General features: G+C 41.0%; 1 protein-coding gene across 1 annotated transcript in view; it reads right to left on the bottom strand.

The window, feature by feature from the left end:
* LOC129867324 (xyloside xylosyltransferase 1-like) overlaps positions 1–19,602 on the bottom strand; it is a 107,196-nt gene that overhangs the window by 75,252 nt on the left and 12,342 nt on the right. Inside the window, exon 3 of the mRNA XM_055940653.1 lies at positions 18,776–18,923. Within this exon, the coding sequence (XP_055796628.1) occupies positions 18,776–18,923 (148 nt within the window). The remainder of the gene's footprint in view (positions 1–18,775; positions 18,924–19,602) is intronic.

Genomic DNA, 19,602 nt, shown 5'->3' with positions numbered 1-19,602 from the left:
TGACCATATCATCTTAATGTATGTTTTTTCAATATAGTTTAATCAGATTATTTGAATTTTTTCGAGAGTTTTGCAGTGTTCCGTTCTGTGACTTTTTTTACTTTGGCCAGTCGACCAGTACATATGCTAAATGAAGAGGGAAAGTTGCCATTATGAATGGATTGAACGACTCATCAGGACTAAGGACACCTTGATCAACATTCTGATGAAAGATCAGCAATAGTAAGACCCAATTTACGATGTTATTTCATATATCTGTCGTGCATGTGAACTGGTCGTGGGCGCCCAGCTGGTTCTGGCTGGCGTGGCTATGCTAATTTAGCGCTACATTTTGTTTTCGCTATAAAACATTTAATAAATCAGAAATATTGTTTGGATTCACCAGATGTTGGGCTTTCAATATCTGTACGCTGTGTATTTTTTCTGAAATGTTTTAAGATAAGTAAATAGTTATATGACGTTGGTCTCTGTAATTGTTCTGGCTGCGTCGGCACTATTTCAGATTGCAGCTGCAATGTAGAACTGTGATTTATACCTGAAAAATGCACATTTTTCCAAAAAAAACTATCCTATACCATAAAGATTTTATCAGACTGTCATCTGATTAGGTTTTTTCTTGGTTAGTGGCTATCAATATCTTAGTTTAGCCGAATTGGTGATAGCACCTGATGGAGTAAGAAACTGATGGAGTTAGAAAAGTGATGTCTTTTGCTAACGTGGTTAGCTAATAGATTTACATATTTTGTCTTCCCTGTAAAACATTTTAAAAATCTGAAATGGTGGCTTTATTCACAGGATCTGTATCTTTCATTAGGTGTCTTGGACTTGTGATTTAATGATATTTAGATGCTACTATTTAATTGTGACGCTATGCTAGCGATGCTAATCAGTGTGGGGGGGTGGGGGGTGCTCCCGGACCCGGGGTAGGTGCTCGTTAGAGGTTAAACATCACAAATGGTCCTTTTGTTCGATAAATTCTGTCGTTATATCCCCAAAATGTCCATTTATTTGGCGCGTTTGATTCAGAAAATACGCCGGTTCCAACTCGCGCAACATGACTACAAAGTATCTAATAAGTTACCTGTAAACTTGATCCAAACATTTGAAACAACTTTCATAATCAAACTTTAGGTATTTTTAAACGTAAATAATCGATAAAATTTAAGACAGAATAAACTGAGTTCAATACCGGACGAAAACAAAGTGGAGTGAGCTTTCAGGTTGTGCGCCCCAACCACATTTCCTATCTGGCTATCCACCAGATAGGAAATGGCTACCTCTTCATTTCTCAAAGGAAAAACATCAACCAATTTCTAAAGACTGTTGACATCTAGTGGAAGCGATAGGAACTGCAAGCAAGTGCCTAAGAAATCTAGATCCACATAGAAATTCCTGGATGGTTTGTCCTCGGGGTTTCTCCTGACAAATAAGTTCTGTTATACTCAGACATAATTTTAACAGTTTTAGAAACTTTAGAGTGTTTTCTATCCAAAACTACCAATTATATGCATATTATATGCAATTATATGCAGGCAGTTTACTTTGGGCACACTTTTCATCCGGACGTGAAAATAGTGCCCCCTAGCCTTAAGAAGTTTTAAAATAGGAATGTTAAGAATGGTCTGTGGAGATCTAAAGAATAATCCTGTCATATTGTTTATTATTTCCGGCCGCCCCATGGGCCTCCTGGTGGCGGCCGGCAGCGACAGAGCCTGGACTCGAACCCAGTATCTCTAGTGGCACAGCTAGCACTAGATACAGTGCCTTAGACCACTGCGCCACTCGAGAGGCCATGAGAGTATTTTTTAAAGATAGAAGTGTGATTTTAGTTTTCTAATGAGATAATCGTTTTTTTATATAAGTTATGCACAGTCAGTAGTCATGCCCATGTGAGCTCAGAGTTCGTGTCAGCATAACTGAACGCCCCTTTGGCCAGAGTGCTTAAAAAGGACTCGTTAACCTGTCTAGGATGAGGGTGCCGCTAGCGGCACACCCCCCCACCCCCACTGAAAAGGCAGAGCCGCGAAATTCAAAAAATATATTTTTTTTAAATATTTAACTTTCACACATTAAAGTCCAATACAGCTAATGAAAGACACAGATCTTGTGAATCCAGCCAACATGTACGATTTTTAAAATGTTTTACAGGGAAGACACAATATGTAAAGATGTAAATCTATTAGCTAAACACATTAGCATAATCCACCATCTTTTCTTTGTCCACCAACAACAGTAGCTATCACTAATTCGGCTAAACTAAGATATTTATAGCCCCTAACCAAGAAAAAAACTCATCAGATGACAGTCTGATAACATATTTATGGTATGGGATAGGTTTTGTTAGAAAAATGTGCATATTTCAGGTAGATGGCATAGGTTACAATTGCACCCACCGTCACAAATGGACTAGAATAACTACATAGAGCAACGTGTTTACCTACTTACTAATCATCAAACATTTCGTAAAAATACACAGCATACACTAATCGAAAGACACAGATCCTGTGAATACAGACAATATTTCAGATTTTCTAAGTGTCTTACAGCGAAAACACAATAAATCGTTATATTAGCATAGCACATGTGCAAACATTACCCCAGCATTAATTCTAGCCAAAGTGAGCGATAACGTAAACATCGCCAAAATATATTATTTTTTTCACTAACCTTCTCAGAATTCTTCAGATGACACCCCTGTAACGTCACATTACAACATGCATATACAGTTTGTTCGAAAATGTGCATATTTAGCCACCAAAATCATGGTTAGACAATGGGGAAAGTAGCCCAGCTGGTGAGAAAATGTCCGTGCGCCATATTAGACAGTGATCTACTCGTATACATAAATACTCATAAACGTGACTAAAAAATATAGGGTGGACAGCGATTGATAGACAATTTAATTCTTAATACAATCGCGGAATTACATTTTTTAAATTATCCTTACTTTTCAATACAGTTTGCGCCAAGCGAAGCTACGTCAAAAAACATGGCGTCCTAAGCCACTAACATTTTTCGACAGAAACACGATTTATCATAATAAAAATTTCCTACTTTGAGCTGTTCTTCCATCAGTATCTTGGGCAAAGGATCCTTTCTTGGGTCTAATCGTCTTTTGGTGGAAAGCTGTCCTCTTGCCATGTGGAAATGCCAACTGCGTTCAGCATGAACTGGAAGCGTGCCCAGCGATTCACAGCGTTTCAGAAATAAATGTCCCAAAATCGCACTAAACGGATATAAATTGCTATAAAACGCTTTAAATTAACTACCTTATGATGTTTTTAACTCCTTTAACGAGTCTTAACATGACCGGAGAAAGATTACTCCCAACACTAGTGCTTGGAACAGGGACGGGTCGGTGTCCTCCACGCGCATGACGCAGCTGCAAAAGGCTTACTAGCTACAGGGTTTTTTAATTTATAGTGCCTGTGAACGCGCAATCGACCCCATTCAAATCGTCATCACGTAAAGGCATCCAGGGGAAGACGTAAGCAGTGTCCGTATACTCATAGGAATAACATTGGCTTTAAAACTGACTCCAGAACAGTGGCCAAAATTTCTGAAATCTGACTCCATGTCAGGGAAATTGCTGTAGAATGGGTTCTGTTCCACTTAGAGACAAAATTTCAACTCCTATAGAAACTATAGACTGTTTTCTATCCAATAATAATAATAATATGCATATTGTACGATCAAGAATTTTGTAGGAAGCCGTTTCAAAAATTACACGATTAGCATAAATAGTGACAACAGCGCCCCCAGCCTCAACAGGTTAACGGAATGTACATTAGACGAAGCAGACGTGCGGTGTGAGCTGGACGTTACGAATGGTTGAAACTACCAGACCAGACAGCGTGGATCGGTGGTTACACGGCTGAAAATGGCGACACCAGTACATTGCAGTGTTACTACTGGTGTGTAAAGTGGTCGGGAGCTGAACCCTGAATAATCATTCATTGAGACCACCAAAAATCCAATCAAATCATTAAATCAAAAATCAAACTACAAGACAAAAATACATGAAACCGTTGTCTACACGTTGAAATAGTTTGAAACTCTGAAACTCTCAACACGAATGAAGAAGATAAAGACTTGACCAGAACATTTGACAGTCTGCAGCTGTGGATGTAAAGTAGTCAAGAACTTTGACTAAAGACAAGGTGGGAAGGAGAATCCCATCTCAGACAAGTGTTGCTGCATCTAAAGTATCTGTTCTAACAAGCACTTCACTACCAGAGAAGCTCTAAACTAAGGACATTGTGACCTCTGGTGGACAACCATAGCCTTACACCCATCCAGCCCCTTCCTCATAGGATCGATTGGTTTCAACAGAGAGACGACGGAGAAAGATATCTAGGCGTAAATATATACATTGCATTTCTTATCCGAATGAGCGATGGTTCATGTGCAAAGTATTACTATTCCTTTGAGCGTAGGTTCCAAATGTAACAATGATAAGTTGAATCTCTTTGTCTTTCCCTCTATTTTTATTGACCCCTCCCTTTTATAACCAAGCAGTTATGCTGTTGTTAGTTCACTAGGGACCTGTTTGCATTGTATTATGTCTAATCAATAACTTATACTGTGTGTGTGTGTGTGTGTGTGTGTGTGTGTGTGTGTGTGTGTGTGTGTGTGTGTGTGTGTGTGTGTGTGTGTGTGTGTGTGTGTGTGTGTGTGTATGTATTCTGTGTTATTATTTAGTTAGTTACTAAATAAATAATGCCAATTTGTGTATTGCTGATTCATCAATAAGGTTAGGGTTCTTGCGAATTCAAGAGGTCAACGATGTTCAGAATGAGACTGATGAGGTAATGATTTAATAAATGACTTATTGATGTAAGCGACATCTGTATCTCTTTAGAGTTTAAGTCGGAAAATAGTAACTCGTTAAACAACTTTTCACGTTGTGCCCCAAATTCCGAATGAGTTAATTGTTACACGATTAACACATAATTATTTTATTTTTTGAATTACATTTAAAATCGGTGACAATTAAACATAGTTAGTTTATTTCGATAAACAGTCATCACATTAATGAAAGTCACATCACGACACTGCATTGACCCTTTTTGCACTAACTTTTTTGACTTATCACATATGCTGGTGCTACTGTTTATCATCTATCCTTTTGTCTTGTCACTTCATTCCTAGATACTAGGGATACACGAAATATCGGTGAACATATTGGAATCGGCCAATATTAGCCTAAAAATGCCAACATCGGTATCGGCCCGATAGTTTAACGTCAATATGAAAAACCGATGTCAAAGCTGACGTGCATACCTATATAACATAGGTACATGACGTAATGATGCCACGTAAAATGTTGCACTACACTTGCAACACAGCATTCCTAACCTAGCCCACAATGTCTGCTGTGTAGCTCGAGCAGTCAACAAGTCGAGCAGTCATTTGAAAGAGTAAGAACAATTCAGCGAGACAACTCCAAGGCGAAATCCATTAACGCCAAGATAATGGAATTCATTGCCCATGACAATCAACCATTCTCTGTGGTTTTCGCGACTGGTCGAGCACCGGTACACACTAACGTTACCAAGTGCGCTATTTTTCAGATGTTACCCTACCGGAGTTACACAGTTATAGCGTCACTGCTATTAGCTTCATGACATATTATGAAACGGTTTGGGTCTTTGCGTGTCAAAAAAGATACACGTCAAATAACACTATTTGACAATAACACTATTTGACGCGTTAACTTCTTATGGCTGCAGGGGCAGTATTGAGTAGCTTGGATGAAAGGTGCACAGAGGTGCCCAGAGTAAACGGCCTGCTCCTCAGTCATAGTTGCTAATATATGCATATTATTAGTAGTATTGGATAGAAAACACTCTGAAATTTCTAAAACTGTTTGAATTATGTCTGTGAGTATAAAAACCTGAGAAGAAATCCAACCAGGAAGTGAGAAATCTGAGGTTGGTTGATTTTCAACTCATCGCCTATTGAAAACACTGTAGGATATGGATCTGTTTGCACTTCCTATGGCTTCCACTAGATGTCAACAATCTGTAGAACGTTGAATGAAGCTTCTACTGTGATGTTGAGCCGGATGGGAGCTGTTTGAGTCAGTGGTCTGGCAGAGTGCCAGGTCCTGGTCACGCGCATTCCACATGATATCAACTTGCGTTCCATTACTTCTATAGACACAAAGGAATTCTCCGGTTGGAACGTTATTGAATATTAATGATAACAACATCCTAAAGATTGAGTCTATACTTAGTTTGACAAGTTTATTTGACCTGTAATATAACTTTTTGAAGTTTTCGTCCGACTGGACCTGCACGAGCGTTTGGATATGTGTACTAAACGCGCTAACAAAAGTAGCTACTTGGACATTACCGAACAAAACTAACATTTCTTGTGGAAGTGGGAGTCCTGGGAGTGCATTCCGACGAAGATCAGCAAAGGTAAGTGAAGATTTATAATGCTTTTTATGAGTTTTGTTGACTGCACAATTTGGCGGGTAACTGTATGGCTCACTTTTGTGGCTGAACACTGTTAACAGATGATTGAATATTGTGTTTTTGCCGTAAATATTTTTGAAATCTGACACAGCGGTTGCATTAAGAACAAGTGTATCTTTAATTCTATGTAAAACATGTATCTTTCATCAAAGTTTATGATGAGTATTTATGTTATTTGATGTGGCTCTATGCAATTTCTCCGGATATTTTGGAGGCATTTCTGAACATGCGCCAATGTAAACTGAGGTTTTTGGATATAAATATGAACTTAATCAAACAAAACATACATGTATTGTGTAACATGAAGTCCTATGAGTGTCATCTGATGACAATCAAAGGTTAGTGATTAATTTTATCTCTATTTCTGCTTTTTGTGACTCCTGTCTTTGGCTGGAAAAATAGCTGTGTTTTCTGTGATTTTGCGGTGACCTATCATAATCGTTTGTGGTGCTTTCGCTGAAAAGCCTATTTGAAATCGGACACTTTGGTGGGATTAACAAAAAGATCACCTTTAAAATGGTATAAGATGCATGTATGTTTGAGGAATTTTAATTTTGAGATTTCTGTTGTTTGAATTTGGCGTCCTGCACATTCACTGGCTGTTGTCATATCATCCCGTTAACGGGATTGCAGCCATAAGAAGTTAAATAAGCTTTTAATTGCCTCCCGGGTGGCGCAGTGGTCTAGGGCACTGCATCGCAGTGCTAACTGCGCCACCAGAGTCTCTGGGTTCGCCGGCCGCGACCGGGAGGTCCGTGGGGCGACGCACAATTGGGCTAGCATCGTCCGGGTTAGGGAGGGTTTGGCCGGTAGGGATTTCCTTGTCTCATCGCGCTCCAGCGACTCCTGTGGCGGGCTGGGCGCAGTGCGCGCTAACCAAGGGGGCCAGGTGCACGGTGTTTCCTCCGACACATTGGTGCGGCTGGCTTCCGGGTTGGAGGCGTGCTGTGTTAAAGAAGCAGTGCGGCTTGGTTGGGTTGTGCCTCGGAGGACGCATGGCTTTCGACCTTCGTCTCTCCCGAGCCCGTACGGGAGTTGTAGCGATGAGACAAGATAGTAATTACTAGCGATTGGATACCACAAAATTGGGGAGAAAAGGGGAAAAAATAATAAAAAAATAAAAAAATAAATACATTTAAAATAAATAAAAATAAAAATAAGCTTTTAATTTGACACGGCAAAGAACACCATTCTATTATAGAATGTTGTGTGTTCTGAATTTGCATGTGCAAGCCAAGCGGCACCACTATTATCAGTAGCACTGTCAAAGCTCAACAAAAAAGTCTGCAAACAAGCAAACACCGGCAACGAACGATGTGTTTACAATACCGCGTTTGTAATAAATCATTATATGTTCAACCGCAACTTGTGGTAGCTAGCTAGCTTTATCTTAGTACCTAGCTAGCACCAATACAACCTGCCTGAAAACAATGACCAGTAGAAACTGCAGTCATTTTCACTATTCTTAGCAATGATTTAGGAATCCTTGTGAGTAAGTATTAGCTAGGTAGCCACTTGTTGTTCACCTATTGAAATTTAACTTCAGTTCATGAAAATAAATAGATAGCCAGCTACTTAACCCTGTTGCTCAAAGCGAACGTTATAAGCAGCCAGCTAGCTTCATCTGGCTAGTGAGGCTAGACCTGACTGGGTTATGTGTTGTGAAGCTAGCCACAATAAGGATTAGGCACAATAGTGGAATTTGCGGTTTGTCTTCAAAATGAAAGTAACTCTTTGAAAGTGATGCAGAAGGTTACAATTGGTGGAATCATGCCATATTTAGACTAGATAATGTTAAACAAGGTTGGAATGTGAAGCAATGAAATGGGGTATCAGTCTACTCGGTGACACCCACAGAACACAACTGTGAAGAGTTTATGCAAATAATAGCATTGTCGCTCTTATCGCGGGACTGTGACTGTGTGAAATCGCCTCCCCAGACAGCCTATTGTGTGTATTGACATTCATATTGCACTGTACAGCTTTACCTAATGATTGGGGATCAATGAAATGAGGTATCAGTCTACTCAATACCTAATATATGTTTTCCCAACGTCCTCCTCAGAGTTATCAGACTCCAAAAGATCCACGCAGTAATGTTTTTCCTCAGGAATAGTGTTCAATACACATAGGTTGACAGTAAATGTGGCTCAATTCACAGTCCCGCAATAAGAGCTACAATGCTAATGTTCTTGTCACGACTTCTACCGAAGTCGAAGCCTCTCCTTGTTCGGGCGGTGCTCGACGTCACCGGTCTTCTAGCCATCATTGATCCATTTTTCATTTTCCATTGATTTTGTCTTGTCGTCGTTTCAATCCCAATCATTACCTGTTGTGTATTTAACCCTCTGTTTCCCCTCATGTCTTTGTCAGAGATGGTTTGATGTTCAGTTTTGTGTTATTTGTATTGGTGCGCGACGGGTCCTCGTACTCACTTTGTTTTATTGTTATTATAGTTTTGGAGTTATGGTTTTATTTATTGTTATTAAACAACTCCATTACATTAAGTTTGATTCTCCTGCGCCTGACTTCCCTGCCACCTATACACACACGACTCTGACAGTTCTCTGGGTGCCACTGAGTAGACTGATACCCCATGTCATTGATCCACAATCCATAGGTAAAGCTGTATAGAGAAATAAGTATGCCCCCAATGCAATTCTAAAGAATAACACATCCAGTGTGATTTCAACAGATTTGTCAAATTAACAAATTGTCTTTTGTTGATTTGATATAATATTCCAAACTCGTTTAGCATGATCTATTCAATTATGGCATAATTCTACTATTTGTATCACTGTCAATGACAGTTTTATTTTGAAGGCTAACCGCAAAGTCCACTATTATGGCTAATCCTTATTGTGGCTAGCTTCACATAGATGGGTCTGACCACCATTAATCAAATAAGAACCGTCTTATAAAAGTAAGGTTATTTTAGATGATGACACCTAGCTATATAGTTACTACTACGTTAAGGCGCTCATCATTTTGTTCAATGTAAATTATTTTGATGTTATTGTGAGCGACCTCTGGCACACATTAGAAACATTTTGTCTGTCTTAACTATATAGCTACTGAAACAGATGTAGTTTTGCTATGTTTTTGGTGAAGAACATTGTGCGCATCCAAGAGCTAGATAGCTTTTTTTTATGACCAGCAATGTAGGTGCGCGAGACAACTTTACCAGCATCATAGCATACGTATCAATGAATCGTTGTGACATATGAAATACGAGTGAGTGTAGTTAATGTGTAATAACTACGTAAAAACAATTATGAATGCATTAAATTATTATGTGACGTGCAGTCATATTCAGGTCCTGAAATGCAAAGACCCAAAAGACGTTCTATAGAAATCCTGGTTGAGAATGAAACGACTGAATAAATGAACAACGAAACAGCACAGCAAGTAAGTGAAAGAAATAGGTTATGATTATGTTTTACTGGTAATACATAAATGCCAAATAAATTACTTTTTGGTCAGTGTGTTTGTGTGTGTGTGTGTGTGTGTGTGTGTGTGTAAAACCTTTATTTAACTAGGCAAGTCAGTTTAAGAACAAATTCTTATTTACAATGACGGCCTACCCCGGCCAAACCCAGACAACGCAGGGCCAATTGTGTGCCGCCCTATTGTATTCCCAATCACGGCCAGATGTGATACAGCCTGGATTCGAACCAGGGACTGTAGTGACGCCTCTTGCACTGATGCAGTGTCTTAACACACACATGGACGCAGTGGTCTAACTATTTAAATTGTAATAGAATGCTTAAAAGGCTGCTAAAATGTTATATATTGGTTATCGGTATTGTTTTTTTTTGTCAAGGAAAATATCGGATACCGGTAAATCGGCAAAAAATATAATATTGGTGCATCACTACTAGATACAGTGCCTTCAGAAAGTATTCATATCCAGGACACCTACAGCACCTGATCACAGGAAAGCCAAAAAAGATCATCAAGTACATCAACCACCTGAGCCACGGCCTGTTCACCCAGCTATCATCCAGAAGGCGAGGTCAGCACAGGTGCATCAAAGCTGGGGCCGAGAGACTGAAAAACAGCTTCTATCGCAAGCCCATCAGACTGTTAAATAGCCATCACTAGCTGGCTACCACCCGGCTACTCAAACCAGCACCTTAGAGGCAGCTGCCCTATATACAGTGGGGCAAAAAAGTATTTAGTCAGCCACCAATTGTGCAAGTTCTCCCACTTAAAAAGATGAGAGAGGCCTGTAATTTTCATCATAGGTACACTTCAACTATGACAGACAAAATGAGAAGAAAAAAAAAAATCAAGAAAATCACATTGTAGGATTTTTAATGAATTTATTTGCAAATTATGGTGGAAAATAAGTATTTGGTCAAAATTACAGGCCTCTCTCATCTTTTGAAGTGGGAGAACTTGCACAATTGGTGGCTGACTAAATACTTTTTTGCCCCACTGTACATAGACATGGAATCACAGGCCACTTTAATAATGGAACGCTAGTCACATTAATAAATGTTTACATACTGCTTTACTCATATGTATACACTGTATTCTATTCTACTGTATTTAGTCAATGCCACTCAGACATTGCTCGTCCTAATATTTATATATTTAAAAAATATATATATATTTAAGGTCTTCCAGGCAGAGTTGCAAAGAAAAAGCCATATCTCAGACTGGCCAATAAAAATAAAAGATTAAGATGGGCAAAAGAACACAGACACTGGACAAACTCTGCCTAGAAGGCCAGCATCCCAGAGTCGCCTCTTCACTGTTGACGTTGAGACTGATGTTTTGAGGGTACTATTTAATGAAGTTGCCACTTGAGGACTTGTAAGGTGTCTATTTCTCAAACTAGACACTCTAATCTACTTGTAATCTACACACAATACAACAAAGGCAAAGCGAAAACAGGTTGCAAATATATAAAAAAATAAAAATAGAATTCAGACTTTTGTCATGAGACTCGAAATTGAGCTCAGGTGCATCCTGTTTCCATTGATCATCCTTGAGATGTTTCTACAACTTGATTGGAGTCCACCTGTGGTAAATTGATTGGACATGATTTGGAAAGGCTCACACCTGTCTACATAAGGTCACATAGTTGACAGTGCATGTCAGAACAAAAACCAAGCCATGGAGGTTGTAGGAATTGTCCGTAGAGCTCCGAGACAGAATTGTGTCGAGGCACAGATCTGGGGAAGGGTTCCAAAAAATGTTTGCAGCATTGAAGGTCCAAGAACACAGTGCCCTCCATCATTCTTAAATGGAAGAAGTTTGGAACAACCAGGACTCTTCCTAGAGCTGGCTGCCCGGCCAAACGGAGCAATCGGGTGAGAAAAAAAACTTGGTCCGGGAGGTCACCAAGAGCCCGATGGTCACTCTGACAGAGGTCCAGAGTTCCTCTGTGGAGATGGGAGAACCTTCCAGAAGGACAACCATCTCTGCAGTGCTCCACCAATCAGGCCTTTATGGTAGAGTGGCCAGACGGAAGCCACTCCTCTTTAAAAGGCACATGACAGCCCGCTTTAAGTTTGCCAAAAGGGACCGAAAGGACTCTCAGACCATGAGAAATAAGATTCTCTGGCCTGATGAAACCAAGATTGGACTCTTTAGCCTGAATGCCAAGTGTCATGTCTGGAAAAAGCCTGACACCATCCCTACAGTGAAGCATTGTGATGGCAGCATCATGCTGTGGGTATGTTGTTCAGCGGCAGTGACTGGGAGACTAGTCATTGATTGAGGGAAATATGAACGGAGCAAAGTACAGAGACATCCTTGATGAAAACCTGCTCCAGAGTGCTCAATACCTCACACTGGGGCAAAGGTTCACCTTCCAACAGGACAACGACCCTAAGCACACAGCCAAGACAACGAAGGGATGGCTTAGGGACAAGTCTCAATGTCCTTGAGTGGACCAGCCAGCTCGGACTTAAACCCGATTGAACATCTCTGGAGAGACCTGAAAATAGCTGTCCAGCGACGCTCCCCATCCAACCTGACAAACTTGAAAGGATCTGCAGAGAAGAATGGGAGAAAGTCCCCAAATACAGGTGTGCCAAGCTTGTAGCATCATACCCAAGAAGACTCGAGGCTGTAATCGCTGCCAAAGGTGTTTCAACAAAGAACTGAGTAAAGGGTCTGAATACTTACGTGAATGTAATATCCATTTTTATTTTTTACATGAGATACTTTTTTTTTTTTTTTTACAGTTTTGCTTTGTCATTATGCGGTATTGTGTGTAGATTGATGAGGGGGGGGGGGGGGGGATGTAATACATTTTTAGAATAAGGCTGTAACGTAACAAAATGTGGAAAAGTCAAAGGGTCTGAATACCCCCGTCAGAATGTGTGCGTACTGGTAGCGAAGTCAGGTGCAGGAGAGCAGAGATTTGTGAACAGGCGCACACTTTATTTAGGCAAAAGTGCAAAACAGTCACAATAATTATGCTTAACAGTAAACATCTTCGTGAGAAAAAACACGGACAAAAAACAAGCGAGTCTGGCGTGTCAACAATATACACGTAACACAAACAATCTTACACAAAGACATGGGGAACAGAGGAATAAATACATGTAGATTGATTGGGTAATGAAAACCAGGTGTGCAGAGAACATGACAAAACAAATGGATATGAAAAATGGAGTGGTGATGGCTAGAAAGCCTGTGACGTCGACCGCCGAACGAACAAGGAGAGGAGCCGACTTCGGCGGAAGTCGTGACAACCCCTTCACGTCGATTCAGTACTGGTACCCTGTGTATATAGCCAAGCTATCGTTACTCATTGTGTATTTATTATTACATTTATTATTTTTCTATTTTCTTTCTTTCTGCATTGTTGACAAAGGGCCCGTAATTAAGCATTTCACTGTTAGTCTAAACCTGTTGTTTACGAAGCATGTGACGAATAGCATTTGATTTGATTTAGGCTGTTGCTCAGTCCCTCACTGTACATACTTGTGAGTCACTTTGGAGTTGAATGTTTGACAAGTGACAGTATTGTATGATGAAATTGTTGTGACCTGGAATGTCAAGGTTGCCATTTTTCCCATTTGCATTGCCTCATGCTACCCATAGTGTTCTGTGTGGTTGGAGTAATGAACAGTTCGTATGGCTGCGGTAAGAGGGAGAAAGCCTAACACAAATCATCTATAGCCCCCACAGTGTTTCAACAAAGAACTGAGTAAAGGGTCTGAATACTTACGTGAATGTAATATCCATTTTTATTATTTACATGAGCTACTTTTTTTAACAGTTTTGCTTTGTCATTATGCGGTATTTTCCAAAACAGCTGGAACACTTTCATATAAATGATAAACATCAAAACGATAAATAAAATAACTGCACTTGACCCACTTTCCCTCACATCTCCGTTTGTGGCAATTCTAGCGATCACTCAACTGTGCAGAAAATATAAGGTCCACACACACAAAATCACATTCACAATCACACAAACTGCCTATCTTCAAGTGAAGTGAAAAATCCAGCATTCCCTCTGAAGATATAACAATTCGTCTGATGGAGAAAAAGCTACTTGGTGAATCTGAAGCGAGCTTTGGAGAGAGCGGTTCAGCATGCTATGCCAATTGCAGAAAACATGGACAGAAAAAACATCTATTCAACCTCACGTTAGCCTTCAATTACTATTTGAAAGGGCAAGCAGTAAATTGGCCGGGCAGATCTGAAAGCTCAGAGTGACAACAGACCAGACAGAGGAACACAGCACATTCATTCTTAATCCTTCCTCTCTCAGACTCTGTAGACCTCGTTTGATTCCTTTGAGTGTGTTTCATGCCTGCATTTTTTCTTCAGACCTCTGACTGAGCCTTGAGCAATGTGTTGTTGACCAGTCTGGTGTGAATAACAAAAAGTATTGAAAAAAAAAAAAAAATGCTCTTCCACCAGTGCGTGAAGTCTGCGAATGTCAAGCTGCAATCTTCTCCCGGATTTTTCTTCTTATAGGAATTCAGGATTTCTTGGAATCCAAGGCTTGTGTTTCTGGTGCATTCACTAAAGGCCCTTTAGGTCATGTTTACACTGAAACCTTGCTTCCTAAAACCTAAATGGACAACTGACTGACTGATCTTATGACATATGGATGTACCATCTTGTTTGAAAAGCAGTTATTGAACTCTTCTACTACCAATGCTTCCTTACTGCTGTAATAAATTGGAACACAACCCACTCATGTTCCAATGTCCTCCCTCTTCTTTTTTTATGAAAGTGATTCATAGTATGGGCACAGTGTGTTTGGTGCGGTGTGGTGTGTGTACGTGCCCAGGGAAAGGCGTAAACCCAAAAGCCTACTTGCTCCAGAGGAGACTGCCACCATCAGCTCTCACTGAGGGGCACTAAAGAGGCATGCCACAATCAAACAGAACGCTTCCTTTTCTCCACGGGAGAGCGCTCCATGCCATGTGTCTGTCAAGCACCTGCCAGTCTGCCTCATCCAGCTGTGTGTAGCCACCCCCTCAATAAACACCACCTCAGTTCCCCCCGCCTCTCCTGAGTATCCTGTGAGGAGACACAGGAGAAACGAGTGTATATGTTTGAGTGAATTTAAGTGTGTTAGAAACAGTGTAGGCCAGGGTTCCCCAACTGGCCTGCGTGTGATTATATTTGGCCACCCAAATAAGCCCCACAACATTATTCCTACTCCACCAAACTTTACAGTTGGCGCTATGCATTCAGGCAGGTAGTGTTCTTGGCTCTCTCTAATTCTCTCTTTCTCTCTTTCTTTCTCTCTCTCGGAGGACCTGAGCCCTAGGACCATACGTCAGGACTACCGAGCATGATGACTCCTTGCTGTCCCCAGTCCACCTGGCCTTGCTGCTGTTCCAGTTTCAACTGTTCTGCCTGCGGTTATGGAACCCCTACCTGTCCCAGACCTGCTGTTTTCAACTCTTAATGATCGGCTATGAAAAGCCAACTGACATTTATTCCTGATTATTATTTGACCATGCTTGTCATTTATGAACATTTTGAACATCTTGGCTATGTTCTGTTATAATCTCCACCCGGCACAGCCAGAAGAGGACTGGCCACCCCTCATAGCCTGGTTCCTCTCTAGGTTTCTTCCTAGGTTTTGGCCTTTCTAGGGAGTTTTTCCTAGCCACCGTGCTTCTACACCTGCATTGCTTGCTGTTTGGGGTTTTAGGCTGGGTTTCTGTACAGCACTTCGAGATATTAGCTGATGTACGAAGGGCTATATAAAATAAACTTGATTGATTGTTCTCCTGGCATCCTCCAAACCCAGATTTGTCCATCGGACTGCCAGATGGTGAAACGTGATTCATCCCTCCAGAGAAAAGGTTTCCAATGATCCAGATTCCAATGGCTGCAAGCTTTACACCAGTCTAGCCAATGCTTGGCATTGCGCATGGTGATCTTAGACTTGTGTGCGGCTGCTCGGCCATGGAAACCCATTTCATGAAGCTCCCGACAAACAGTTCTTGTGCTGACGTTGCTTCCAGAGGCAGTCTGGAACTCGGTAGTGAGTGTTGCAACCGAGGACAGATGATTTTTATACACTCTGTGCTTCAGCACTCAGTGGTCCCATTCCACTTTGCGGCTGAGCCGTTGTTGCTCCTGGACGTTTCCACTTCACAATGACAGCACTTACAGTTTTACAGTTGACTGGGTCAACAACCAATTTGACAGAGCTTGAAGAATTTGTTGTTGTACAATCCAGGTGTGGAAAGACTTACCCCGAAAGACTCACAGCTGTAATCACTGCCAAAGATGCTTCTACAAAGTATTGACTCAGGGTCTGTATTTCATTTTCAATAAATTAGCAAACATTTCTAAAAACATGTTTTCACTTTGTCATTATGGGGTATTGTGTGTAGATTTTGAATTCAGGCTGTAACACAACAAAATGTGGAATAAGTCAAGGGGTATAAATACGAGAGAGTGAGTGAATGTGTGAAATTGAATGAGAGAATGTATGAGTGTATTTGAGCATGTGAGAGATAAAGAGAGTGAGAGTGTTTGCAAAACACTCCTCAGTCTCTCATCCGAGAGCCATCTGTGCCCACTCACTAATCAAGTCATGGCTCACTGAGGCTAACACCCTCTACTACAAGATTCATGTGCTGAGATCTACGAACTTGCATACGCTGGGTGGATTCAGATTTTTTTAAACAACAATCACCTTTTGGTAGCATGATACCTCACCGGTCCAGACTCCCAAACAGAAATATTCAAAAAGGGGGTGACAGAGGTTTTCTTGTTGTCTTCTCATTTGTGGTGAAAGCAAAAGAAGAGTCCCTCTAATTGTCTTCCCTTGCTAGCAAGTTGGATAAACACTGCACGCTAGCTAGCCTTTTAGCTTTGGACATCTCCATGTGAAATAATCAAATTTATAATGAAATAATATTCTTACAGTATATTTGCCAGTGTAACCTATAATATTATCCCAATTTGATATGGGAGCGAATACATTGAGCCAGCATATCCGGTTAAAATAAAATGTAATTTTATTTTGTCACAGAGTAATTTTTTAAAATGTATTTTACCTTCATTTAACTAGGCAAGTCAGTTAAGAACAAATTCTTATTGTCAATGACGGCCTAGGAACCGTGGGTTAACTGCCTTGTTCAGGGGCAGAACGACAGATTTTTACCTTGTCAGTTTAGGGATTCGATCTTGCAACCTTTCGGTTACTAGTCCTCCCGGGTGGGGCAGTGGTCTAGGGCACTGCATCGCAGTGCTAGCTGCGCCACCAGAAACTCTGGGTTCGCGCCCAGGCTGGGCTGGGTTCGCGCCCAGGCTCTGTCGCAGCCGGCCGCAACCGGGAGGTCCGTGGGGCGACGCACAATTGGCATAGCGTCGTCCGGGTTAGGGAGGGTTTGGCCGGTAGGGATATCCTTGTCTCAGTATGTAAAAATGTAATAAAATGTATGCACTCTACTGTAAGTTGCTCTGGATAAGAGCGTCTGCTAAATGACTAAAATGTAAAAAATGTAGTCCAACCACTGGGCTACCTGCCGCCCCAGAAGCACACGGCATGTGATTTTACATTTCAAAATAGCCTAGAATAATGTTATCACTTCTAAACTTATTTTTGGGGAGAGGCTACAATGTTTTGTTTATTGTTTGAACAGTCGCTGAGATTATATTTGGTTATCAACGCAAAATAGGTTGTTTATTTAATGCAAAGCTAAACCAGCACATCAATCTTGAAATTAAAGTGATTTTGAAGTTGATTTGCTTCCCACATCGACATTTGAAATAATCTGATTCATAGTTAAATAAGAATATATTTCCCAGTGTAACCTACCATGTTATTCGCCTTTGATATGCTGCTTCATTATTTACTCCCATATCAGCAAAGAATAGTCAGGGAGGAAAATCACATATATCGCAGCTGTGTTTACCAATAGCCTGGAATCACTAGTTATTACTTCTAAATATAAAAGAACCTTTGTGGGGACTATAATAAGGATCCAATTTTTGGGGGTTTATTGTTTGAACAGACGCTGAGATTATATTTGTTTTAAAAAATGCAAATTAGGCTACTTTGATGCATAGCCTACAGATCAGATCAAGTAACCAAGCGAGCTTTATTGCCTACACGGCTGCACAAGGAATTATACAGCGCGTTACAATTTTCATGTGGCACGTGAGTATGTTGAATGTCGGAGCACACTACAAGGAGCTACGACATTGCAACACTGCGCTCTGAATCATTTGTCTACGTCGGGTATAAATCAGCCTTTAGAGAGAGGCTGAGGAAATAAACCATTGTGCACACAGACAAAGAGAGAGAGAGAGACAGACAGACAGACAGACAGACAGCTAGCTATCTCTACACTACACAGCCTTCTGAGATTCTGACTCCATTAGGGCAGATTAGCCTGGTCCCAAAATCAGATTGTGCTTTTGCCTACTCCATTGTCAATCCAAACCGTTTTGCATGAGAATTCCATAAGGAGTTGGCAAGAGAACAGAAACAGACTGGCACCCAGGCTATCTAGTTTAGTCATCCACCAAGCACAGAACTTCAGATTGAGCTGGTCACCTTGGTATAGACTTCGGGGTACTTTCTGTGAGTCATTCAAAGTAAAAATAGTAGTAAACATCTAAACATCTGATACAGACCTCGGGAGCAAAGCACACCCAACTAATATAGTGAGTGACACAACTTCATCGTTTTAAACGGTAATGGTTAAAAAAAGAAAAAAAGTAGACAACCAAGATATCTTCTTCTGATGGTATCAACTGTGTAGTGGAACATACAGTATATACCTATGAAAACGTGAAACATCATTCAGATTTGGCTTTGTAACTAAAGTAACTCTTACCTGCGGGCATGATGTGGTGCATGGCCACTGACAGGAAGAAGATGGCGTCACTATAGTAGGCCCCGGAGCCGGCACTGAAGTGCTTCTGCATGGCCTCCACGATGGGGAAGAGCTTCTGGCTCAGGACCCCCACGTCGTGAAACACCACCTTCACCACAAACAAGGGCAGTCAGGCATATGACAAACATGTCATTCAGACATTCAAGTAATTCAGAATTGATACTGACAATTGTACAAGACACATGCCCATGACATTTATAACCTTATTGTTCTAATTGCAATGGGGATGTGCATAAGGGTTCCTCACAATCAAACACCCTCCCCTCTCCAGGAGCCCCATCTCCCTGCCTCTCCTCAGCAGGTCACACTCCAAGCTACCACAGGGGCCCTAATCCCATGGTGCAGTGCAGGGATTTGGCTGAGAAGCAGAACCGGGCCGCATTCCCCAGTCAGATCATGTGGATCTCCCTCCAGATTAGAAGAAGAGGATTTTACACATATTTATTTCTGCAGAAACAAATATGTTCAAAATTGTTCCAGATCATATGTCTTGGTTAAATGCTACTGTATTAAAAGTGTGTGTGTGTGTGGGGGGAGGTGGGGGGGGGGGGGGGGGGGTTAATGGCAATAAGGTGGGGGGGTTAATTAGGCAATAAGGGAGACACATTTAATCAGATCTGTGTGCTTGGGATGTGCAGACATCATTTAATGTTCCATTACCGATTAAGGTAAGCCTCCCCTACCGTACGTCTGGTAATAAAAACAGCCCTGGGAGATGGTATTGTGGAACAGCACCTAGACCTAGCTTTGGAAAAAGGGAACTCTTA

Source organism: Salvelinus fontinalis, chromosome 12 (assembly GCF_029448725.1).
Source record: "Salvelinus fontinalis isolate EN_2023a chromosome 12, ASM2944872v1, whole genome shotgun sequence".
NCBI lineage: Eukaryota > Metazoa > Chordata > Actinopteri > Salmoniformes > Salmonidae > Salvelinus > Salvelinus fontinalis.
This window is presented reverse-complemented; position numbering and strand designations above follow the sequence as displayed.